Consider the following 26,376-nt stretch of genomic DNA (forward strand, 5'->3'; position numbering starts at 1 on the left):
AGACAAAAGGCAAAAAGCCTCGTCAGAAGAATGGCAGATTGTCAGCAATGCTCACTTCACGCCATCCTTGGGTTACAATATTTGTCACTGTGTACCTCTTCTTTAAAGGCCTTTCCTCCCACGAGATGCAAACCTTGTTGTTGCCACGGGATCTCTCTTGCCTCATCTATTATGCATTACCTCATGCAAAATAAATAAAATACAGAAAATGGCACATGTCTATGCTAAAATAATGTTTGCATAAATTATATATTTTTTGGGAAAAAAAAACAAACTGGAGGAACATCAAGAAAGGTAAAGATTGGCCAAGATTTTGATCTTCACCGACTTTCAAGTGAGGAGCTAAACAAAGTGTTAAAATCGGAGTTTCGATGTTGTTGCCTTGGCTTCACCAAAGCTGGAAGCAACGTGCATGCTAGAAGTTCTGCTCTAGGCTCCAATAAAGTGAGAGTCAACACTCACCAGTCTCACAGGAGCGTCTTTGCTCTATGTGATGATGGGGGCACCAACAAAAGCAAACAGCCTGGAAGGGGCCTGTGCATTTTTTGGTGGTCTTGCCAAAGCATCTCCCCTCTGTTTCTCAACTCAGAGACCAATGTCCTGCAAAAGCCGCCGAGAGGGGGCATCTTTGGGTTAGGGCCGGCATGTTCTGGGAAGCTCAGATGGCTCACAGGCAGCATCCTACAGCCGAGTTCCTGGAGACAGTTTATGCTCAAAATCTTTGATATTATAAAGAGTAGGTGGGCGGGTCATGCACTTTTCCAACATTCGCTAGAAATTACCAGCAGGGGCAAGTCCTGTGGCCAAGTAGTTAAGTTCATGTGCTCTGTTTCCACCACCCGGGGTTCACTAGTTTGGTTGCTGGGTGTGGACCTACACACCGCTCATCAGGCCATGCTGTGGTGGCGTCCCTCATAGAAGAACTAGAAAGACTTGTAACTAAGATACACAACGATGCACTGGGGATTTGAGGAGGAAAAAAAAAGAGGAAGATTGGCAACAGATGTTAGCTCAGGGCCAATCTTCCTCACCAAAAACGCATACCTTAAAAAAAAAAAAAGGTTACCAGCAGCTTTAGGCTGTTCTGTTGATGAAATGTAATTGTTGAAGCGGCATGGAACAGGGACCTAGTTTGAGGGCATTTATCAGTTTGAAATGAGCCAGGTAAACACTCGTTCTCTCTGAGGCCTACCTATAATATATGCTCATTCTTTAAAAATTATTTCCCAGATCAATTTACTAAACAAGCATAGCGTGAGTGATGTGTACCAGTCATTGTGTGCATTAACTCTCCAGTGTGGACCAGCCCATGGGGCAGATGCTTTTCTTATCCCCATTTTGTAGATGGGGAAACTGAGGCCTCGTTTCCATCACTTGTCCAGAGTCAGAGAAGTGGAGTTAGCATTGGAAATCCAACGTCCTCCTCTCTTTTGCTCATCCATGAAAAATGAGCGGTGCTCCATCAGCTCAGGCATAGAAACACATCTCATCATCTAATTGTTTCCAACGTTCCCTGGAGGGCTTGTTTTTTCTTACATAAAGAAAACTATCTGGAAATACCTAGGCCCATAAGGAGCTTGAAAAGGATGTAAGTAACATAGTAAATAACATAGAAATATTTGTGCTCCCCTTTTATATCAACATGTTAATGCTTGCTAATGAATATCAGAGTGGATTTCCCCCCAAACCATTAGTGTTATAATTAATAGCTTATTAAGTGATTAAAATGTAAGATGGAATGTGATTTAAATGTAAGATGTAATGACGATGGCTGGATTATTTTCCTTCTTATATTTCACGTTAGATTTTTAAGGTTCCACAAGAATAGTCTTGAAAAACAGGAGAACTATGAAAAAAATTGTTCAAACTGTTTCAAATTGCAATGCACCTGCTCGTAAATGTTACTTTCTTTCCTCCGAGTGTTACATTCGGCAGTAAAACCATCAGGTGAAAATCCTCTCTACCTCTCTTTCCATTGTTCCCTAAATAAAGCATCCCATTCAAATACCTCTCCTTAAAAAATCAGGCTCAGATCCCAGCACCTCCGTCCTTACACGATATTTCTCTTTTGCAAAGGGAACCGCCGAGGGATATGAAAGGAAAAAAGAAAACAAACAAGCAAACAGACAAACCAGCAACCTCTGAAGAATGAATACACCTGAGAGGCTGTCTCCTGGGGAAGTGCAAATCTTAGCCCCTTTCTGAGGAAGTGAGGGCTCCGTATTTCTTAGAGAGAAATCTCCTCCTCGACACAACAAGCATTATCACGAATTAACTAGTTAAGAACTGTTTGGTTGGGGAAACAGTCCCTGCCTCTCTCCGAGCCTAGCGAGTGTGCAGAAGCATGCGATGCCATCCCTTCGGTCTGAAGCCAGAAGCCTGGCTCCCAAGGTGGATCCTGCGAGCTGCCCCCGCAGGCTTCTCCCAGGCAGGCTGGCTCTGCCCTGCTGCTGTTCCCTCCCTCCAGGGCAGCCTCCTTCCCTTTCCACCGGGTCCTGGGCAGTTCCATCCGTCCAAATGGGAGCTGAGTTTGCAAGCTGACAGAGGATGCGAAGGGCGGGTGGTGCTGATGTCAGAGCCGGCAGACAGCTGCGATTGGATCTAATTAGACTTTGCAGCAGCAAATCGAAGAGCTCCCTGCGTGATTGGCTTCAAAGTGGCTGGTGCCAAACAACTAGCAGAGGTGCCAAAGTAGAAGCCCTGCCTTTGGAGCCCAGATCAAGAGAGGCCGCCCGGAGGAGGAGAGCTGGGAGCGCCCAGACCGCTGGGCGCACCTCTCCTGCATGGAGCATCCTGTCGCTGGAGCGCTGTGGCGTTCGGCTCCCATCGCAGCCTCTCAGCCCAGCTGGAAACAGTAACAGGGAATAATTAGAGGAAGAAGGAGCGGGGGGAGCGTGTGAGTTCTCAGTCTTAAAAAGTGGACCGGCTCCCTGACTTGCAGAAGCAGAAGCGTTTAGTAGCAGCAGCGGCAAGAGCAGGAAAGGTGAAACTGTTTAAGAGAGGATTCCTGCCCTGCTCTGCCTACCCAGGCGCAGCCATGGCATCAGTGTTGGGGACCAGCAGAGGGTCCGGAGTGCTGAACAGTCAACTTAAATGCAAGTCCAAGAGGAGGAGGAGGAGGAGGTCCAAGAGGAAAGGTAAGGACCTGGTTTTCTGTGCTAACTCTCCACTCTTCTCCGCGGTCCTCCTGTCAGTGGGGTTTGCCTGTCTCCAGCAGCTTCACTTTAGGACGCTGCTGGGATGTCAGGACAAAGCAGAGACTCGCTGGCTCGCTCGGGAGTTCAGATCCCTTTGTAAATGGCTGGGGGCTTTTGTGACCCTAGAGGGAACAGTGAACAGAGCAGCGGGCTCTGCAGAGCCTTTGGCTGTGAGCGGCGTTAGGCGGAGGAGAGGGGCAGGGGACGGGGCCGTCCTTTTGACTAGAGGATGGTTCCCTCCTGGACTCCGCGGCGCTGGCTGCAGGAGCTGCCTCTGACCCTCTCGGAGAAGGCATTAGCAGACGGTGCCAAAGGAAACACTCACTTCAGCCAGCACCCCTCAAAACAAGGGGCAGACCTCGTGCCAGCTTCTCCATCCAAATTGTCTTGGAGGAAGCAGTGGGCAAACCTTGGCAACCGCCTCCCCCAAATTGGCCGACAGTTTCCACTTAGCGCGGAACCCGTTGTTTTGTAACACTGGGACCTACAGAGAGAACAGGCTGGTCCTGGAGGGAAAAAAAGCAGAAATTAATCCATGAAAAGAGATATAGGCATTCCAGCTTGTTAGTGGTGAAAAACTGCAAACCAGAAAAGGAGAAAAATCATGTTTGTGCCTCGTTACTGATGTTCTGAGCTCAGCCGCCCTGAAGTTGGTCAGATCCGTCACCAGCCCAGGCTTCCACAGAGGGGCTGGTGGAGGGTCAGCCTCTGCTCCAGCCCCAGAGGCGAGTCCTAAAAATGCCACCACAGCCTGCGCGCGGTCCTGGGAAGGGCGCAAAGATTCTCCCAGAGCCCAGACAGGAACTTGTTCTCGGCAGCTCCTTATTATGAGTCTGCAGGAGAAAGTTCGGTTCTTGTCCTTATTTGAAACGTGTTGATTTTTTTTAATTGAATACAGAGCCACAAAGAACAGTTGAGAAAACATGACTGAACTGGATCTGATTTTCCAGTCTTTCTGATGCAGGAGGCGCTGTCAGATGTGGTCGAGGTGCTCAATGCTCCTAGAGAATGTTCATCTTCGTAGTGGCCTAAGAGAAGTTTCTGCCACCTCTTTTCCTCACTGCCCTCACACAGTCCGCGAGTCCTTCACGGCTCATTCTAATATTAGAAATTAGCCAGACAGTTTGAAAACGTAAATGCCAATATCAAACAGTCGTTCATTATGATCGTGTGTCAGGACCTTGGGGGCAGAGGTGGCCTGATCACGTCCTCAAGAGGTTTCACAGCCTTTGGTTTCTGAGTGGGCGTCATCCTCTAATTCTAGATTAACTCTCGAGCTGCTAAAATGACCACCAGCCATTCACTTTGTCCTCTGAAAATATCCTTTCGAAACAGATCTGTTAATGTCTTCCAAAAATAATGCTAACAAAAAGTGGTGATGACATTGAAAAAAATCACAGAATTTGATAACGAATATAACTTTTAAAAGAGAAAAAAGGAAACATCATCATGTATACTTCAAGTGTTCATGTTTCCCACGGTTTTTTTGTTTAGTATATTTAAATAATTAAATTAAAGAGTATGGAATAGTATTTCACAATAAAAAAATCTATAGAAATAAAATATAAGCTGATGGACATTGGTGCCTTTCTCCAAATTCATTTTTCATACCTTTAAATGTCAGTCGTGCTAGCCGAGAAAGCATTCAATTTTGGAAAGAAAAACAAGCAATCTGGAGGGAGACTTCATTAGCTATAAACTTAACTATAAAAATTCAAAATAAAATTTTTATGTAAAATATTTCTATGCCTTGGTTATTTTGAATATACCAAGTCTCTAAATTTTCATAGCCAAGAGCAGAAGGGGGAAAGGGCGTCAGGATGCGTGTACTAATTCCTTTTCCCCGTAGATTGATGCGTGGGGGTGAAATTTCCCGTGGCATCTGCTGACAGCTCTCTTGGTAGGACAGTCAACTCAAACTGCTAGATAGTCACTTTTTAGGAAAAGTTAACCATGTAAAGTGTAAGTAATGGAGTTAAAAGAAAACATAGCAATTATGGGATCTGTTAAACGGTAATTTGCATTTTGCTTGGAATAGATCAGTTTATATACAATTCCTAGTTGTTAGAGATGCTTGTTTTCCTGTTCTACCAGGACAATGGTGAATTTAAATTATGTTCTAATATTCATGAATTTTAACAACAGCAATTTGATAGAATAGCCTCAGCTTTTAAGCTTATCTAATATTAAAACTCTGTCAATTTAAAAGCCACGTGTGTATGGATGGTTGGTATAGAATTTTAGGAAGGCTTATTGAATACTAAGCGAAGCCACTGATTAAGAGCACAAAGAAAGGGCTCTTCTTATATGTGAATAAGTAAATTAAAATGAATGTTAACCTTTTTTGCCAATGGTATGTATTTTTCCACCTATTCTGATGAACGAACCTTGTCTGAAGATGCATCCTCATTTCTATTTGCCCAGTGCTGTGAAATGCCACCAGCTTGCTACATGTCTGCTCTGAGAGTAGCTTTGGTATGATTTTTTTAACATGCTTTTTGTTATCAAAATAACCTATAGGCTCTGCGATAAAAAACTCTGTAGCTACAGCTTAAGTGTGGGATAGATGCGATACTTTATAAGTAAACACGATCTATAGCCTCAGAAATGAAATATTTTCTTGTATTAGGTATTTTTTTGTCTCCATACCACAAAGGAAGTAGTTTATATCTTTAAAAGTAAAAATAAAAATAAAAATAACTCAGTCCCAGCATATGACTTTCAGGTATTACCTACCCGGGACCTGCATTTCTCTCTCTGATAAACTTTAAAGAAGATGCTCAGAGCAAACCTCCCCAGCCACCAATCTCTTTGGCTATTTTATCAGGACCTGGTCTGTACGTGTTTGCCTGTGTGCTATTTTTCAGTTGGGACTTTCTCTTAGAAATCATTTATGAATGATTTACACTTTCTGGACAAATGAGAAATGGCAGAATTTGACTTTTGTATGGAAGAAAAACAGGCGGCTAAAAAAAATTCCAAAAAGCCTGGGGAAGCCATCTCATTTATGCACGTGTGGTTAAGGAGTGTCCACATTCTATGTGCCATGGGAGAGACACGGCGGTTTACTCGGCTTCGACCTGGTTCCGAGACTTGCAGGAAATACTGGGGGTGCTTGTGGTTCAGGGGGACCCCGCTGCCCGCCCTGCTAAATGCCCACTTGGCTTGGCTCCTTTCTCAGGGACAATTCCCAGACTGCACTTTATTTTACGGTTCTGGGCAGAATGATGCGAGCTGATTATGCACAACCAGATCTGCGTTCTTTGGTTATAGTAAAGTCTGCCTGTATTAGGAAAGAACAGGATGGGGAAATATTATAAAAGGTGTATATTTTAACCCAAAATAGTGAAGGTAAAGGTGTAAGGTATTTAAAATTAGTATCAGCTCCATCACGTAGAATAAGGGGTAGTTTCATCAAGACAGTGTAGTATATAAGGATAAATCACTTAAAATTTTATCAGTTAATCTCTGAGCCATCGGATATCTTCAGCGAAATATGTCTGGGGAATTTCATCAGCATATTTTAATTATTAAAACAGTACATGTAGTCTGTTCTGTATATTGGGTGTTCTTTTGTTGGTATAGTTTTTCTAAAAGAAGCTGCTTATTATCATAAAATGCATTCTGTAAATAAAATATCTTTAGTATTTGACCCATTGGTGTATGCAACGTGTGAAATGGCTGAAGTTTGTGGACATTTAAAAGAAATTGCCCTTTGGACTCAAATACGTTTGGAGATGAGTTGGGCACCAATGCGAGGTCGGCTGGTTCATGAGACGGCCGGGAGCACAGGGTTTTAGGTGAGGCGCTTCAGTCTCGAAGCCGGGGAAGAGAAGGAACTTCTCAGAACTATTTGAAATCCTATAGAAACAATCATTGTGAAGTCGGTCGAGTTGAATTCGGGCATCAGCACATGACCTTTCTTTTTTTGAGGCATTTGACAGCAAAATAAATTAGTGCTTGAAATTTAGATATTGCTGCAGGGCGATCAGTTACATGGAATCTTAGAAAACTGAAGGTGGATTTTGGAAACAGCAACACAGGTGTCGGTCTGCGAGTGGGCTGATGAATCTCAAGGTGGGAGCGTGGCCGGTGGCTGAATGTTGTGAAAGGCAGATAAAAAGTTGGCAAAAGGAGCAGAATAAGTGGAGCAGATGGATGCCAGACGCAGGCTTGTGGGGAAATGGAATTCCATGAAAAATTAATGAAATAGAAAGATGGTGCTGAGGATGGAGTACAGAGGCTGTGGGCTCTTCCTCCCCAGCAGCCTCAGTGACTCACGACCGTGTCCGTGCTGGCTGGCGGGGGACCGACTCCTCCTGCACCACGGCCCGCGTCCCCTCACCCGCGCACCTCGTGCTCTGACAGCTCCCGAGGAAGGACCAGGTTTAGTGATAAAATTAGACGGATTAAACCGTTCTTCATCATCTAATTGTGTAGGGCGTTTTTATTCCTGTCTCTCTTTAAAATTTGTGTTGGCACCTCTGGTTTCTAGTGACCCGTGTAACAGCAGTAATTTGAGATCGCTTCGAAGGCATTAGATATGATGAGTGAACTTGAATTTAGAATAAAAATATGAGGCTCATGTATCCATATCTAAATCGTGGTGATTATTGCAGAAGTGCCGTCCCAGAAGAGACTTACGTAAGGAAATGCAGAATGAGGAAACTGTATTGTTCTTTTTTGAGGCATGGAAAAATAACTCATGCTCTGAACGCATTCCACGTCCCATTTAAAGACCATATATACACACACACTTATGTTTGTTGTGTTGGTATCCATGTACACATATATACACAGTAAAGAAAGTTGAAATCTTTGAGCAATTTTTGTATCTGCCTGCTTCTTTTCCTGAGATGCCAGAAAGTGAATGTCAGTGTTTTTGTAACAAGAACAGTTTTGAACAACTCATAAAACCAAAAATAATTATACTGCTCTGCTCTTCATCATTTAAATCGAGGCTGCACTGGTAAGTTGAAATCTTAATTACTAGCAAATAAAATTTCTAAAAGGATAAATTTTCACGTGGTAAGCATGATTTTAAAAGCACTTATTATAGCCATTTTGAAACTGAAAAAAAAAAGGTGAATGCCAAGTGAGATATGAAAAGCATGAACGTCCTTCACGAAATAGTCAAGCTCCTGAGTGTTAGCCGTGCGTGTGGCTGTACCACAAGCACACGCAGCACAGCAGCGCGCGGCCTGAAGAGCAGCAGAGATCCCAGACCCTTGGTGCTGAGCACGTGTAAACAGCGTGAACCTAAATGAACCCCCGTCTTTTCAAGTCAGTGTTTTTCCTCCACTGAAATTTGGAAATACACCCTGTTAAGTACTTTATTGTGCAAAGAGAATTGTTTATTTCTTGCTACTAATATATTTATTTAAGAATGTACCACTATCATCTAAAGGGACATTGCTCTCAAAAAGAGGGGAAAAGTCTGTTTAATTCTTGATTCACATAGGAATCTGACGCGCTCCTGGGAGATTAGAAAACAGAAAGGGGAGGGTAGAGTTAGAGATTTAAAAACGTAGACTCCTGTACTTGCATATGGGACTACCTTGGTTGCAGACATCCCTCTTTGGTGATTAAACTTTTATTTGTTCGTTTATTTTATTTAAAAGGAACTGGGAGCGGGGGCTATTGTATCTCATTTCTTGCCTGGCTTGGTTCAAGCAACATCGTTGCAAATGTGGCTCTTGGAGCTCTGAGTCTCCATCTGCAAATTCTCGAGGGTCTTCCCAGGAAACCCGTCAAAGAATTAACACCCTAGAAATGGACGTTTGCTGTGTAAGAGATCAGCAATTTTCCCCAAAATAAACTTGACCACTTGCAAAGATAGAAGATTTTTTCTGAAGAACAGTACATATTTGGTAATAAAGAGTTAATCTGAGAGCCTGGGTGCTCTCCATACACGGTGGATATTTAGTCATCTTTTATTCTGGTTACAGATGTTGAGTATGAAGGGCAGCAAAATAATTGCATTTTATTATTTTATTGATGGGGAATGAATACAATTAGTATCTGGTTTCTGGTAAGAAAATGGCCGGTAAAAAGCCCTCTTTGTGCTATAAAATACACATGCACACGTGTGTATGTGTGTATATATATATATACACATGTAAATTCATTATCATCTGTTTTAAATTATAAAAATTACTGATAGTGAATGTTAAAATTTTTTAAATCTCAAAAAATAGCAAACAGGTAATATAAATTTTATATTTATATTAAAGAGGGTATTTTATGCTTGGCTAAAAAATAGCGTCCAATAAATGGAACATTTGTATAAACAAAGAGAAGTAGCATTTAGATTTAAGAAGGAAGAGGCATATAATATAAATGCTCAGGTGACTTTTAGAGTTAAGATCACTTCCTGTGAATCCCTAGGAGATGAAATCTTAGAAGCCTTCTCTTGGCCGCGTCCATGGAAAGTTACAGGATTGCAGGTGGCTTCGTGTGGCTGCTTCAGTGCAGGGAGGTGATTGGAGCGGCCGTGTTTGTGTAACTAAGTGCTACGGGAATATTCACAGCGGCTGAAATCTCAAGCCGAAAAGGTCCAGCTCTGTGTCCACACCCAGTGTGATCAAAATCTTCAGGGTTAGGGAGAACGTCCAGCAGTGTAGACGAGAGGTGAGATAGGGCCCTCGTTGTTTTTTCCTGTGTAAGTACCTGTTCACTTCAGCTAAAATCTGGTCACGTCCATTCCCGGGCACATTTATGTCAGTGCCCACGGAGAACTTCAAGCTTCCTTCTCTTGCTGGTGCTTCACCATTTGGACAGTAAGTGAAATAAATATTGCTCAGAATGTATTAGCCAACCTTCTTTTCTGGAGTCTCTGCTATACCGGAGTGAATCTTGCACCTAAACGTTGGCTGGACACTTTCGGGTGATTTGCACATAGTAGAGAGTGTTCCTTTAAATACCTCAGCTGGGGTGTTGATTCTCTTCAGAGAATTTTATAGATTTAATTAATCTTTGCTGCGCCATTTGTTTGAGATGAAATCTCTGATTCTCGTTTCCTCCCATCGATAGGTGGAATATCTGCCTCATCATTTTGTAATGTCTTACATGGTTTCTTAAATATGTCTTCCCAAATGTGGTGTTAAAATAGGATGGAAGGGCACTCAGGTCGCTGACGCTGGAGCCCATGCCTAGTTGAAAACACTAACCCCAGTCGAATGCCCTCTGCAGTGAAAAGCAAACCAACAGTGAGGGTGGTACTGCTTCTAGGAAGCAGGACTCGGCCATTGTCATAAACTAGCTGAGAACATCCACCTAGGCCACCAATAATTGATTAAAAAATTGATTTTATCAGTCTACGTCCATCCAAGTACCTGGATTTCCTCTCTTTAAAATGAATGCCATATTTCCTAAAAGTTCAATTGCTTTTGGAAAAGTACAATTTAATAAACATGACAGAGACGTCAGCAAAATCGGTTTTGACCTCCCCTGCACCCCAAGTCTGGCTGGGTTCACTCATCCTTGTCTGTAGCAGATGCTCCTCTTGCATGTGGCTTGTGGCTGTGGAGACAGACGCGTCTTTAAAGGAAACAGGCGCCCTCTTTTTATCAGACCTGCTCAGGCCTGCGTGCTGAAATGTAAAATGTGCGCGAGCTCAGACACTATCTGACAAGTACAATTTTAAAAAAAGACTTTTGTAAATTTGGGTGATGAACAGAAGAATATTAAAAATCATACCTATTACTGTCCATTAGTTGAATAAAAACAGGGATGGCTTACTTTATCCACAGTCATAAAGACATTTTATTTGTGCAACTCTAAATGTTAACACTGTAAATGAAAGTTTTTAAAGGACTCTTTCGATTCTAACAGAATTCTAACAGAAAGCGACTTTTTAGTTCAAAACATATGGTTCAAGGAGAAATTTTTAAAATTCAAATGAGTCCAGGCTGCAAATTTTCTTTCTAAAGGAGAAATAAATTTGAAATAAAAATCATTGCTACATCTCTAGGAAAAACACTAGGTTTAAGACAAACAGCAGGTTTCAAAATCTCTCAGACAGTAGAAGGAGGACTACACTGACCTTGACAGCCCTTGAAAGACTCTGAGCTAAGAGTGAATCCGGGCGGCTCCCAGGGGCACGGCATGTGTGGCCCGGGTCCCCACACCAGCCCCCCATCAGGAGCACAGGTGGTGTCTATCCAGCACTGATGGAAATTCAGCGAAATATTTACTTTTTAAGCATTTAGGATGAAAAGACTACTCATTTTAGATCTAACAAGTTTGAGAGTTCATAATCACCTGAGTTTTTAATCCAATTATTTTAGGGAAGTTAATTTATAACTTGGTCTTTGTATGCAGATAATGAAGACAGTTCGTCATTAAAAATTTCACTTGTGTGTTTTCTGCAGATTCCTAATATAAGCACACAATACATGGAGAGGAGAGACGAGATTTGAAAACACATATAAGCATTTATTGAAATAATGAACAGGGAAATGTTAAAAGACTCTAACTCTGGAACAGCAGATCCCATGTATACTTATCTTTAGATGAACATTTAAAAAATCACATATAGAAAAAAAATCTTGACTAAACTTCTAAGAACACAAACTCCTTGAGAGAGAGTGAAAAATGATCTTGGTTGACAACTGTGTTTTTTAGTATTGAGGAGAACATTAATTTTTAATTGTAAAAGCTCCAAAACATCATTTTTTAAAATTTCCCTTTGTGCATATTTCACACAAAGAAGTGAAATAACTCTTTTTGTCTTTGCCACTAATAAAAAAAATATCTATCCTTTTACATCATAAAACAAGAGGGAAACAAAACCACAGTGGCAGGAAGGGACGTAAATGCAGGGACAGGAAGAGAGGGAGAGACACAGAGAGAAAGAGAGAGAGAGAAGGAGGGTGCGGAGAGTAAATGATGCCTCTTCTTCCTCTGCTCTGATACAGCCCCTCTTCCTACATTTTATTTTCTGCATCTTCCAAAATAGAAAGGGCACTTGTTTTAAAGTGTGGGGCATGTTAGCCAATTCTGCTGTGTTTGCAATTTTGCCTTATACATCACGTGTGTTCAGACAAGGGCTGTGTTTGATGTGTGTATGTAGCATTTATTCCCTTGCAAATATGTCTCCTCAGGTGCCCACTATGGGTAGCCAAAGGGCTAGGAACTAAAAAGACACAAAAAGAAATGGTTGATGAGGTCCTCCTCCCTGAGGCTACACTGTATAGGGGGTGTGGACATACAAACAGAAAATCGAAGCAGGGAGCGAACATAACCCACCAGGACCCCAACACAGAATGAGGCTCTATGGGAATTTTTTTAAAATACAAAATATTATCACAGCTTTTACAAGATGGGATTTCTATTGTCTTTATTTTATTATTTCAGGTGAAACTCCTGTATAAATCTTAAATCATTAAAATGTAAACTTCTCCAAATTTGAACATTTTATTCCCTCCAGAGTGTCAAAACATAATAGCTACTCAATTAAAATCCACTGAGCAAACTGATTTCGTTTTTGACATAAGAACTGCTTAAAGAATAATCAGAACCACGTGGTAGAAGGGGACATTTCCCAAGGAGATTGTGGACCGATGTGGGAGCTGCAGCAGTTTACATAGGGAGCAATGTGGGGGTGGTGTATGGGGATGATGACACCTGGGGAGGAAGGCAGCTTCTTCAGTTCTTGTTCTGTGGAATGATCTGCTGGTTCGAATGGCGAGGCTTGCTTCTGTCTGTGCTGAGGCTCCTCAAGGATGGGGCCAGATGAGCTTTCTGTGTTTCCAGAAATTAGCGCAGTGGCTATCCCTTTGTACACAATCAATAAATGGTTGTTGCAGAATTAATGATCAGATTTAGATTGCAGATGTATAAAGGACACTGGCTGATTTATTTCTAAGTCATTGCCGTGTAAATTTGAATGAACTCATTCAACACACACTTATGGAACACCTTTATGTGTCAGCCACAGTGCTAAATGGCAGGGATTAAGCAATAACAAAAGCGCTGGAAAATGCTCTAACAGAGCCAGAAAGCAGATCTCAATATGGCTCTGGCTCCTCTGTAATCCATGCTGAAGAGATATTTTACAAAACCCTCCTTTCAGAAAGCTTGAGAGGCATGCTTCCACTGTTCGCCAAACCAGCCGCACCGATGATTGGCATGCCCATGGGTATTTGTGTGGATGGGATGAGATGAAAACCTGAGACCCAAACAATTCCAGAGATGCTCCAGCCAGAAGCCCCTGGGAGCCTGGTGCTCCTCACCCTGACCCTGATGAATTCTTCTCAGCCTCTCCTCTGTGCCTTGAGCACGGAGGCACAGCTCCTCCTGCCTCATGGGGACACATCTGTCCTTGAGTCTCCCACACCTGCCAGGCTCCTCCTTCTAGAAAGGTCCAAACGCTGCCCAAGAACTCAGCCATCCTTTGCTTCTTGGTTCACAAAAATTCAACTCTGTCCTCATTGCTGAGGGCAAGCATGTGTGAGTCTGTGTAATACAAAAGTCTAGCACCAAGCCAAAGAAAGTAACTTAAACACGGCGTCCAACTCATGACATAGCTTGGGATTCTTTGTGACTAAGGGCGGCATCTCTTCACCTGGAGGTCATGAGAAGTAGGATGTAGAGTTCATCCGAATCGACATCGAAGGTCTTCCCAGCGCCATGTCCACTCAATATTGTGGACACAGGAGACAGCATGAAAAAGATGAGAGTCACTGAATTTGTCCCTTGTTCCTACATAGATAACATGTTTCCTGGTCTTTCTTATCTCTTACTTATTAGATAACTTTGGAGTGATCTGTCTGTCCATTTGTCTCTCTGACTCCCTCTATCTCTGTCTCTATCTCATCTACATTAATTCAGCAGGAGATGTGTGTGGAACCCACACCCAAAGTGCCACACCAGAAGATAAAATTTTTCAGCACGCACAACTTGTTTGGTCTGCTCGCTTTGGTGACAATAGTGCTGCTGGCTGTAGTCATAAGGTCTAGATATTTATCTATAATGATATTTAGAAATGTTTGCGAACTTGAAGATCAGGGAAATGATAAAATACGAGTAGACGAAGTTGAAACCACACAACAGATTGAATGCCACATACCATTTGTGTATGTGTTTATAGGTAAGAAATTATAAATTCTACACAGCGGAAATCTGACGTTAGCTTCCATACCTCTTCACCAGGTTTATCCCTAATCCAGTGTCATTAAGGAAACGGTCTCTGCTCTTGACTCATTTGGACTTTCCTTCTTTCAGTGTTCAGGCTGAGCTGATCTTTACAGGGTGTCCCAAGATGGCCTTGCCCTCATCTGTCCATTCTGAATCGTCCTTCATTATGGCAGAGTTGTTGTATCGCTGACATCAAAACCACCTTTGTGTCTGAAACATTCACCTTCACACATGAAGGCAGAAGCATTATCTGCTGTGTATAAAGCAAGTTTCCTTCCTCTGGAGTTCCCTCTTGGTGCTTCCACGGGGTTGCCGTCTTCCATTCCCTGGTCCCTGGATGTGTCCTGTGCCACTCGGAAGCACTCTGTGACTTAGCCTGCTGTGGTTTTGCAAGAAGGAATCACCTTCTGGTCCGGGTTCATGTCAAAAACAAACTCCACACACTTGAGGGGGAAAAAATAAATAGGAACATTATGTGTAACACTACCGGTGTGACCTCACTGGTGGCCCCAGCCCAGGAGGGGGACGTTGGGTTTACTCACATCACAGCCATAGCACATGAACTCAAAAGTCGTGGGACTGGATGAATCTATTTTGCAGAATGTTAGCCTTGCCCAAAAGGTCAACAAATACGAGGGAGGACAAATCTGAAAGAGTCATCTGGCTGAGTCCCTGCTTTGGTTTTTTCAACAAGATCCTCTTGATTTGTCAAGTGTAGGTCAGCAGTGATGACACTGTTCCAACATCGGCCCTTTCAGCCCACAGGCGAGAAGAGCTAAAAACTGGTCAGGCATATGTACTGAGCATTTACGCCATCCTGCTCTGGGAATTCCTCCCTGCTGCACCGTTTCCTTATCTATAAAATAGGAACAAAATCTGAATTAAGAGATGATGCAACAGTGTTCAAATGATAAGATTTCACACGCATTTCATGCATGTAAACATGTATACATTCATACCGTGAATGGCAAAATGTCTGTCATGTTTAGGTGACCTATAAATGAACTTTTAAGATAAAATTTAGAATAAGTGAAGCTTTTTATCCTTGTTAGTCTAAGTCAACTATACGAAAATAGATAGTGTATTAATTGGCAGCTAGGGCTGCCATACGAGGTGCCAAGACTAGAGGCTTAAACAGCAGACATTTATTCTCTCACAGCTCTGGAGGCTGGAGGTCAGAGATCCAGGTGCGGGCAGGGCTGGTTTCTCCGGAGGCCTCTCTCCTTGTTGTGTAGACGCCGTCTTTTCCCAGTGTCCTCACGTGGTCGTCCCTGGTGTGTGTCTGTCTTGATCTCCTCTTCTTAAAAGGACACCAGTCATATGGGATGAAGGCCCTCCCTAGTGACCTCATTTCACCTTAACCACCTCTTTAAAGTCCCTTCTCCAAAAGCAGTCGCACTCTGAGCTACTGGGGATTGGGGCTTCAACATATGGAGCCAAGGGACACAGCTCAGCTATCACGGACAGAGAAGCACACTTCTATTCACCGTTAGAGACTTTTCCCGCAAACCAAGCATACTGTTGGATTCTCCATGCCCTCTTTCCAGAAACACTGTCTCTAACTCAACAAGAGCCTCAAAATCCATAAGTTCCATTTTCATCACCATCATGTCTCTAGTTGATGAGAAATACTTGTGGAATTGGGCTAACATCAGATTTGATTAAATGATGCCCAGAACGTTTTTCTCGATTATTTTGTCTTGAGCATTGCCATCTGATGTGACGGTATGAACCTACGTGGATTTTATTTTATTCTGCCCGTTGTTTCCTTCTTTCCTGCCCCTCTTACAATGCCCATTTCTAGTTGAAAGTAGTGTGAACTGTCCTGATTCTAAGAAGGGTCACCCTCCACAGAGTACAGTCACGTGCCGCATGGCAACGTTGATGGACCGCATATGTGACAGTGGTCCCATGAGATTAGTACCACACAGTCTAGGCGTGTGCTAGGCTGTACCGTCTAGGTTTGTCTAAGTACACTCTGTGATGTCTGCACGGAGACAAAATCATCTAATAACACAGTTCTTAGAATGTACCCCTGTCGTTAAGCAGTGCTTGACTGTAAATGGTGGCAGAACATTTTCCACCTCCCGCTGATCATGCTTTTCCAACTTGAATAGAATGAGTCGTATGCTCTTCTAATTTTTTTAAAGATTGGCACCTGAGCTAACAACTGTTACCGATCTTCCTCCTCCTCCTCCTCCTCCTCTTCTTCCTCTTCTTCTCCCCAAAGCCCCCCAGTACGTGGTTGTGTATTCTAGCTGTAGGTCCCTCTGGTTGTGCTATGTAAGATGCCTCCTCATCATGGCCTGATGAGTGGTGCCATGTCTGCACCCAAGATCCAACCCGGCGAAACCTGGGGCCACCGAATGGAGCATGCAAACTTAACCACTCAGCCACGGGGCCGGCCCCTCGTATGCCCTTCTTATTGAGAGGTAGAAAGGATCTTGGGGTTTCACTAACTCAACATCATCTCTGTTTTTGCATAAGGTCAGTGAGACCCAGATAAGTGGCTCTTCAGAAAGCTAGATGGTGAGAGAGCCTGAATTAGAATCCAGAACCTTTGTTCCTCAATCAGATGCTCTTGGTGAAAAGGAACCATCACCCTGGCGTGGAGTCGAACACAGAGGTACATCCAGGTGGCCATGCGAGTGCGGGCCCAGGAAGGAGGGGAGTTTCACGGTGAGGGTGCACCAAACCCAAGGGCAGGTGTCCTCTGGGCAATGTGGGGTTTGTACCACTGAGGAGTTGCCGATGACAACATCTCAGAAGCAATGTCGCCAGTACCATCAAAGCTATGACATGGGACTGTGACACAGAAGGGCTCAAGGGACGGTCTGTACTTCCCATTCCAGAAGGATGCTGAACAGCACGAAACCAAACTCCTGACATCTTAATGAATATGTGTGTGTGCGTATGTACATGTGTGTAGATGTATTTGTATATGTGTAAATGCACATACAGACACATAGTTACATACACCTCTCACGGTGCTTCCATTTACTTAAGCAGCATCAGCAACACAATTTTCTGATTTGAGGGGTAAAGAAAAGCTTAGTGATTGTTTAACAAACTCAGACATTCAACATGTTCATTTTTCAGATATCTATTTAACATATGTATGGAGCTCAACATAAATATTAACTGTTGTACAAGGTAAAAATATTTAGGGAATACAATGAGTTAACATCAGGAGTAAGGAAATTTTAAATTCTATTTCTCAAAAAGCGAATGGAAAAAAAGAAGCTGGTGTGCTACACGTACACAACGCCTACCCACACAACACCTTACACCAAGAGATAAGTCTAGATGAGCATGTTGTTTGTTGTGATATTCAAAGTAGTTAACGATTTGCAATGAAAATAAAGCATATTATTCATTCAGCAAAACCTTGGGACTAAATTCAAATACTGTAAAATGTTCTCATCAGCTTTAAATACTTTTTTGGTTATTGTGCATCTGGACTTAAAATGAAAATGTTCTGTATTACCTTGAGGGTGTGCCTCTGTGCATTTGTGGACAGGGTTTTTTCACCCACTTCCTAGCATAAAGGGTAAGTTTAATGTTCCGATTTCCTAGATTAAACTGGCTCAGATTCTATGCTGGCGAAACAAAGTCAAAATCAAGTTGAAGCCCCAGGTAAACATATAGGTTCTGTTCTAAACTCGCTGAGTAAATGCATGGAAAGTGGATCGCAGAAACAAACCCAGGCAGAGCACCGTCAAGTAGGCCATCTGACTCACCCTACGGTGACTGATCTTGGAAATGGCAACTTTAAACCAAACAGTTAAGTAGCTGAGACCCTCATAAGAAAGCAGACTGTCTCCACAACATAACACAGGGAAAGGAAGATTAAGGAGAAGATATGCAACTCCGTCACACGCAAATTGACTAAAATTGCTCTTCCCATCTGCTCAAGATATCATTTATAAAATCCTTTTACAGAAACTCTCATAAGTAGGATTTCTGGGTTTTTAAAGTTCCTTTGTAAACAAACCACCAACTCTTGGTGGCATTTTATCGATAATGGGCCAGAGAGTCCTCATCCCTTATCTCCAGAAATGAGAACGGAGGCTTCTTCAAGCCACTGAACTTAGCAAAGAGAGTGGACCGGGTGGATTTCTTTAGTCCCCTCCCTGATCAGATACGTGGGACTGAGGGAGCCTCCGGACCCAGAGCTGGGACAAGGTGAGAGCTGAGGGCGCATCCTGACAGAAGGACAGTGGAACCTGGGACCCAGAGCCCGGTCTGACCTGGATGCATCATTTCAACAGTATTATACGTGGGACTCAGGTTGCACGTGGCTGTCAGTACATCCTGCGTACATGGGCTTTGTGAACGTCCCAGCCGATGAGATAACAAGGCATAAAAGTCTTTATTTGTAAAAATGTCTTGCAACTCTCAGCTGACTTACAACAGAAATTGTTCCCAATCTGAGTGACTGAAAGTGTGTGTGTGTGGGTGCGTGTGTGTACGCGTGCATGTGCAAGTGTGCATGCAGTTGTGTGCCTCTGCACTCCACATTACACGTATGGAAACAGCAAGGCCAGGAACTTAGTGTAAATATAATCCTTCCAAAAATGCACGGGCAAATTTAGAAAGTACTCTGACAACAAGCTTATGTCTTTAAAGTTTATTTTTAATACTTGTTCTTTCTGAATCCTTTTAGATCAACATTAACATTTATTTGGCCTTAAAACACACAGTAACCTTTCCGCTCTTGCAATATTTTGGTTCATTTCCTTCTCTTGGTTGCCTTATTTTTTTAAGTGACTTTCACTCTTTATGCAAGTTGAATCGTGATGACCAGTTACTGTCCTGGTCCGTCTTGATGCTGGTCCCTCCACACTGCAGAAGGCAAAAATCTTGGGTTTGAAATTTAGGTTTCTTTGTGAATCTTCTCCTACTTTTCACTCAAACGGGTACTGACTTTTCTTTCAGTTATGATAATCGTGTTCCTTATAAAGTTTCACAATGTGTTATATTTTTTGAATCATTTTCTTCTAAGTAATGGGAAGAGCAAATGGATAATGTTCAATGGAGACTCATTTAAGGAAGAATAAACTTAAACTTTCCAACAACCTTCCAAATAGAGGCTTCCGTACCAAGCAAGTGTCGCCAAGATCCCAGGCATGCTACAGTTAAAAATAGCAATAACTACGCTGTTCATTCACCCGTCTTTTATACTATTTCCTCTCCTTTTTCATTGGTATATTAGCTGCTGTTCCAAGATGTGGTATAAGTGCACTGTCAAGCTGTCACGACCTGTCTCTTTAGGAGGGTGAGCCTGTGTCCCGTGGGTGCCAGTGCAACCTGTAGCGTGGGGCTGGTTAGGAATAACACCCATTTCACTCTCATCAGCATCCCCATTAGTCATGCAGTCACACGCCCCATAACTTGTGAAACAATACCAACTATTATCATTATCACACGAAATACTCAAAGACCCCCTCAAGACGCCTTCCCTCCTCCTTCCCTCCTTCTTTACATTCCCCTGAGCTCGATCACCCCTACGTCTGTGGGGCTGGTGCTCCTGCTGTATATTTGTCTACTTCTCGGTAAAACATAATATGGTGTTTGATTTTGTTTGTGTTTCGTATACCACCCAACATCAACTTGAAGCCGCCCTTAGCCTGCATACGTACTGGGAGAGACCGGCACCATGTCTGAAGCAGGATCTCACAGGGGAGATGAAAGCAGAGGGCCAGTGCAGTGACCCGGGGCCACTGGTGGAAGAGTGGCGCCCCCAGCTGGGGACACAGACCCGTGGCATCCATGGTCAGGTGCTGCCAATGCAGGATGCTCAGCTGCCCCCAGAACTCAGAGCTGCCCCTTGTCATGCCCCTCGGCGGCCTGACGCAAAGGGCTCCGGTGGCCAGACCTCAACCCCCACCACTCGTCCACACTGATGCTTCTGCCCCCAAATCACTGAGAAGTGGGGCCAATCTGGCTGCAGATGAGAAGAGCTCAGAGATTTTTCCAAAGCAAAATGAACACAAAACATACAACCACACCGAGGGTGAGGCACAGGAAACGTGCTCTGTGAAGCCTGTGTAGTGAGGCCCCGTTTCCTATCCTGTAAGAAGAGGGAGAGGACAGGAGCAGAATAAAACGTACCCCTTAGGGCACTGAGGAGCTCTGTCATCCCCCATGTCCAGCGTGAATTCGAAAGGCCTGGCGTGTCTTGTTGCCATGTATGGCACATGGGGTCTTCAGGAGAGCATTTTACCACAGTGATCTCTACTGTCGACCCTTGATCTGTAAGAGGTGTACACTCAGGTCTGTGAATCCTGAATCTGCCAAAACTTTTATGGCATGTTGTTTCTCCCATGGAATGCACTCAAGCAAAATTCCCAAATGGAGTTTCATGCAACACGCAAGATGCATGTTTTTAAAGTTTGGAATATTTTGATTTATGTAAATTTAACAAGATGTTTTCTATAAGACGTCTCAGACCTAGTGTACACTGCTAATATCCAAGGAGAAGCACGCAGGGTTTTCCAAACTTATTTCCACCGTAAACAACATTCTGGGGATGACACAGTAAGGTCTCACCTAACAGTAGCGCGCAGCGGGATAAAGTTCAGGAAATGCCCAAATAATTGAGCATCGCTAAACATTCGCACTGGCTCCTTCACAATGGAATCTGTGACTAAGTTATCGGTACTACAATTTTTAATTTATCTAAAACTTCTATTTTCTTCCTAAGAAATTTTTAGACCCCTTAACACCTTCTTTATTACTGTCACCAGCCGCATTGGAGGAATGTCGATCAGACTCAGAGTTATTTTCTAGAGTTGGTTCAGAGTCTAAGTGGCCATCCTGACAGGGAAGCCACATAGCCGGGCCAGGGTGCTCGGCGTGCCCTGAAACATGACATGGCTCCAGGGTGGTGGATCCGGGGGGCTTCTGCAGAGCTTAAGCCACGGCAAACCTTCCTTGGCAGCCACATCTTTGTCCAGGACGGTGTCCAGGGCTTGGTCCAGCGTCAGGAGGAGAGGGGAGGGCAGCGGGAATGGAAGCATCCAGACTCATTGTCCCCACCCGCCTGAAACCTTCCTGACCCCTCCTCGTCTCCTCAGCTGCCCCTGCCTCTGTCCGCCCTGTACCTCTATGCTCTTCTTGCTCAAAACTAATAGGTTTAGTTTTAACTGCTTATAAATAAGGACTAGCATATTTTTTTGTGGGGGGCACCTTTTAAAGTAATAGAACAAGGCAAAAGTTGGACAGAGACTGTGAAGAAGTGGATGTGGAGTTGTCAGCTGGGTTGCTCTCCAGCTCAGTGTGTCACTCTCCTTCGGCATCCTTTAGAAGGCTGTTGAATTTTGGCAAATGATACCTGCACATTACTACACTTCCTAGATCTTCTGGGTCAATTTTTACCCGCAATTTAAAAAGAATTACACGATCACATTTAATATGAAATAACCTTGGACGTCGCTCAATCAGTTAATCAAAATCTATTATTCATACAGTAAAAGAGACATTAAAAATGCATTCAGTGGCTTAAATTTTATTCTGAAGCTCTGCTTGCTTCCAAAAAGAATATTATAAGATTACCATAAAAGACATAGACACAGAGAACCTTTGCAAATGAAAACACACTTCCAAACTGAAGGGAAAAATCTTAGGAGATGGTATAACTACTGCTACTGAGCATTAGATAAAGTGCTGAGCTTCCTGGTAGCCAAGAGAAAAAGGGAAACATAAAGAATTAGAGACTTCTTGTGTTCTAACAAAAGCAATCAGGAAGATGTCACACCACAGGAAGGAAAAAAATAGGTTATTTGACTCAGGAAAATAAGAGAGCAGATGCTACTAACTGGATATTATAAAAGAACCTCATGAAGGTTTCAATGAAGTATCTGGTTTTTAATAGTTGATCCCGATGGACTGTCCAGGCAGAACCAACTCTAAAATGTGCATCCAGGCGGCTGAAGGAGCTCACCAGCTTTGTGGGGTCACTTCATACAGTTCAGGCTGGCATGGTTCTGTCAGGACCATAAAAGCAGCTATGAATCTTCCAACAGCAGGAGGGTGTATGTCCAGTAGAATAAAAGCCAGTTCAAGTTATTTAAAAACAAAATGTAAAAAGTAGGTTAAGATCCAGACCTAGTTTTTGCCATTTAAGGCTGAATTCTGAGGATACTGTTTTTATATTCTGAATGCACACCCAGATTCTGAAAGACGTTAAGTGGGTGTCGATGGAGACTGAACTCATGCCCAGGAAGCCAGCATCGACCGACCAACTAAAGGCCCCCATGCAGATTAGAAATGTTTATTAGGTGAATTATTTTAGCTTTTATTTTTAATAAATAAAACAAAAATTAGCAATTAACCTTTAAAAACTTATGCCTAAATTCTCTTTGCTCCTCATGACGGCTTCTAGATATCTTTTTGTAGTGTGTTTCTGTTCTGCATCCCCAGCTTAGCTTCTCTATTTCCTTATGGAAGCACGTAAATATCTCATATTGATAGCTAGCTCGAAAGTGACAAGGAGCATGATTTTCTCGCTTCTTATTCCCGCTGATATCTACATATGGGCCTTCACCTACAGTCGATCTTCAGTGAGAGGGGGTCAACATCTTGTCAAACAGACTTCCACACATCCAACGTCTATGTTGATCCACTGTGTCTTCACATAGCACCTCACCTGAAAAGCTTGATTCCAAGTTCTTTTTGGCCAAAGAAAAGAGCGTGTTTTGCCGCAAGAATGCTCTTTAAAACCCACCAGAAACCCTCTGAGGAAAATCTTGTAGCCAAGACTCATTGTGAAGATTTTCACGGATGCAGGATCTGCGTTTCTGTGTTGGTGTTTGTCGTGTCTAAGCGTCCTGTTTAGTCACCAAGCTTCGCGTCCTGCTACCCACTCACCATACCGTAAAATGCTAAGAGCGACATGGCCTGACCTAATTTTCTTTCCTAATTTTCCAGGTAGTCAGGACAGTTCTGTACGTAAGGTGAGTGATGCCCAGGGACACTGAATATCTCACTGGGACTCTGTGCCATTCAGCTTAAAGCTTTTCTGAAACAGATCAGCCAACTCTGGCTGAGTGCCCTCCATTGTCGCCCCGAGCCACCTGCCAGCCTCTCCAAGTGTGTTCTCCTCCCGGGTGCCCAGTGTCTTCAGTCCGAGCTCCCGTGGCCCAGGCTGACTCTCACCTGTCTCTTTCCAGCCACTTTTTTTCTCCAATTGGTCGCTTTAAAAATCTGATGTCACCTAGTTGACACTGGAAATGATTTGACAGACTCTTTCACTGGGAAGTACAAATGAATGATGAAAAACGTGTTGTCACAGCGAAGGAGGCTGCGAGGGAGCAGGAAGAGCGGTTCTTGACCAGTGCCATTACAGTCATGAGGCTTTAGTCACCCACAGCAAGACTGAGAGATCTTTCTGGAAAGGATGAAGCGGAGCCCCCCACTGCCCTCACGTCACATCCCAGAGGCAGCCACCAGCTCCACCTGCAGGTCCTCACAGCACGCTGCCCTTCAGGTGCTGTTCCACGCCCGCACTTCATGCACGGCTTGCGCAAAGGAAAGAAGAGAAAGGAAGGAATAATATAACACTCCCGGTAATTTCTTATTCTGTATAAAACAGAGCTCATCAAACATAGGTAATTTTTCCCTCCATAAGAGCTATGAGAAATCTTTCCAAAATATTAATTTTTACAAGATGAAAAACGGTTGTATTTCTGCTTGGGAAATGGCCAGTTTGTATAAAGCAACAGTTCCAAGCACCTGTCATGTCTCAGGAGCTGTGAAAGATTCAGTTATAAGTAAGACAATAGTTGTCAACATTTAGGACTCTGTCCTGGAGAAGCTCAGGGCGTGAATCTGAAAAGTCTGTTTTAGATATAGCTTCTAACACTGTTTTGTGAATTTTCTTAATGGATCTAAGGTACATGTAATTTGGAAATTTATTTATTTATTTATTTATTTATTTTTGCTGAGGAAGATTTGCCCTTAGCTAACATCTGTGCCAATCTTGCTCTACTTTGTATGTGGGTCGCTGCCACACGTGGCTGGTAAGTGGGGTGGGTCCACACCCAGGATCCAAACCCACAAACCTGGGCTGCTGAAGAGAGCGCACCAAATTTAACCACCAGGCCACAGGACCAGCCCCTGGAAACTTATTTTTAATGGGTATAATTTGAGCAAAATCAAAAAAAAAAATACTGGAGAGTTTGAGAATCCTGGAAACCCAAAACTAAACGTTAGTCTAACATGACATGGATAAAACACCCAGAGAATTTATCTGAGTTTTAATTTCTATCAGGAAGCTTCTCGTGGTCTGAAAGCACAGTTAAGAGCTGTGGTAAGTCCTGGGCGGCTGTAAGACGTCCACCACCATCTGGAAAGAGCTAGGAATGTCAGAGCCTCTACTCTTCCTATTCCTTACAAAGGAGGAAGCTACACGTGCAAACCTACAAGGGACGGGCAGAGGGGAGGCACTTTGATCTGCTGTGTCCATGAGGAAGTCACTGCCCGTCAGCTTCAAGAGCCCTGGCGGTGGTCACAGCGCTCATTTACTGGAATCTGCAAGACAAGACAAAACCGAGTTACTGAGAACTCAGATAACTTGCCTGAGATCACACAGCTGGTAAATTAGCTTGAAATGTCTCCAAATCTCAGGTCACTGCCACCCCCTCTCCATCCAGTGCAGGAGAGCCCCTCGGCAAAGAACCCCCACGAGAATGCATTCTCGTTCAAAGAGCAAGTTAACAAAACCCGTGTCCTTGTCAGCATGCACAGGTGTCTCATCAGCTCTTTTGATGTTCCCAGATCCACGCTGGTCATCCAGGGTTGTAAGTCCTCCCAGGTTCTCAGAGCTTGGGCCCCATACCTGCCACCTGAGTGTCTCCCAGAGGCAGGTCCCAGTAGGTGTCCCCTTCCTAATACGAGACGTTAAGGTCGTCCTTGGCTTCTCATGTTGAAAGTGGCAAAGCCAACTCCTTCAGAAAGAGCAGGAAGCAGGGACAACTGGATCCAGCCCACAGCTCTAAGATGGGAGACGGCTGGTGTCCAGGGGGTTCTCAGGGTGGGTTAAGGTGCCCCCAGCCTCTTTCAGGGACCTGGAGACCCTAGAATTGGTCAGGACACCAGTGATCGTACTCTCTACGGCCACTGGCCGAATGCCCCCTGAGATTTGCAAGAACTGATTTCTACATGGCAATGGATGCTGCAGGGAACACAAATGGCTTTCTAGACCCGGGTCCCTTGGTTTGGTTGTATTTGACGGTGCAGCTCCACTGGGCAATCCTTGCAAGAGTCTCAGGAGCGGGTTGAAAGCCCTTCTCTTCTCCACGTGGTCTGAATAGGTAGAGAAATAGGATAAGGATCAAAGTGGAGTCCCAGCATGGTCTTCACGGCCAAGAAGGACTAGGCTGGAGGTAGGAGCATGGTGTGACACCAGAGGGCTGCCAACAGACCTAGGAGTGGGCGACAGGTGGGCACCCTGGAAAGGTGACCCATGTCCTCCTCCAGCTCCTGTCCATGGAAGTGTGGCCGATGATCACACGAGTCCTGAATCTACCAGGTAGGCAAGTCTGCCCACTCTCTCATGGTGGAAGGAATTGAGGGGGAAGGGGCCTCTCCATCACCCACATGAAAGTTAAGTTCTCCAGACACCATCTCATTCTTACTGAGCCGACCTATCCTCTATGTGTCTGTGCGCCAGTTGCACACGTGTTTGTGTGATCAACGTCACACCCAGAGACGCATAATTTATTTTTCTTCTATGTCATCACTTTTTAGGAGAAAACGTGTCTAATTCAGTGCGACAGGACACTATCGAGGACTCAGATACTTAGGATTTATTATTAAGATTCAGAGATGATGAGGAAAAATACAGATATATTAGAAGTTAAATGTACTCTCCTGGTCTGAGTACAAAGGACAATAAATATTGTTGGCATGGGGCGAATTAATAACTGGTGTAAATCACTGGTGACGAGGGCATTGACTGTCCTGGAAGATCTCCACTCTTGCTTCACTTTCTGATGGACTATAAACCTTCCCAGACTCGGGGTGTGGAGGTTCAGGA

The 26,376-nt window shown here is 43.7% G+C and overlaps 1 protein-coding gene across 1 annotated transcript in view; it reads left to right on the forward strand.

Annotated features, from left to right (window-relative positions):
• The first annotated feature begins 2,696 nt into the window (after positions 1-2,696).
• ADARB2 (adenosine deaminase RNA specific B2 (inactive)) overlaps positions 2,697-26,376 on the forward strand; it is a 455,480-nt gene continuing 431,800 nt past the window's right edge. Inside the window, exon 1 of the mRNA XM_023632103.2 lies at positions 2,697-3,137. Coding sequence (XP_023487871.1) covers positions 3,038-3,137 — 100 coding nt within the window. The 5' untranslated portion in view covers positions 2,697-3,037. The remainder of the gene's footprint in view (positions 3,138-26,376) is intronic.

This window comes from Equus caballus, chromosome 29 (assembly GCF_041296265.1).
Source record: "Equus caballus isolate H_3958 breed thoroughbred chromosome 29, TB-T2T, whole genome shotgun sequence".
Taxonomy (NCBI): Eukaryota; Metazoa; Chordata; class Mammalia; order Perissodactyla; family Equidae; genus Equus; species Equus caballus.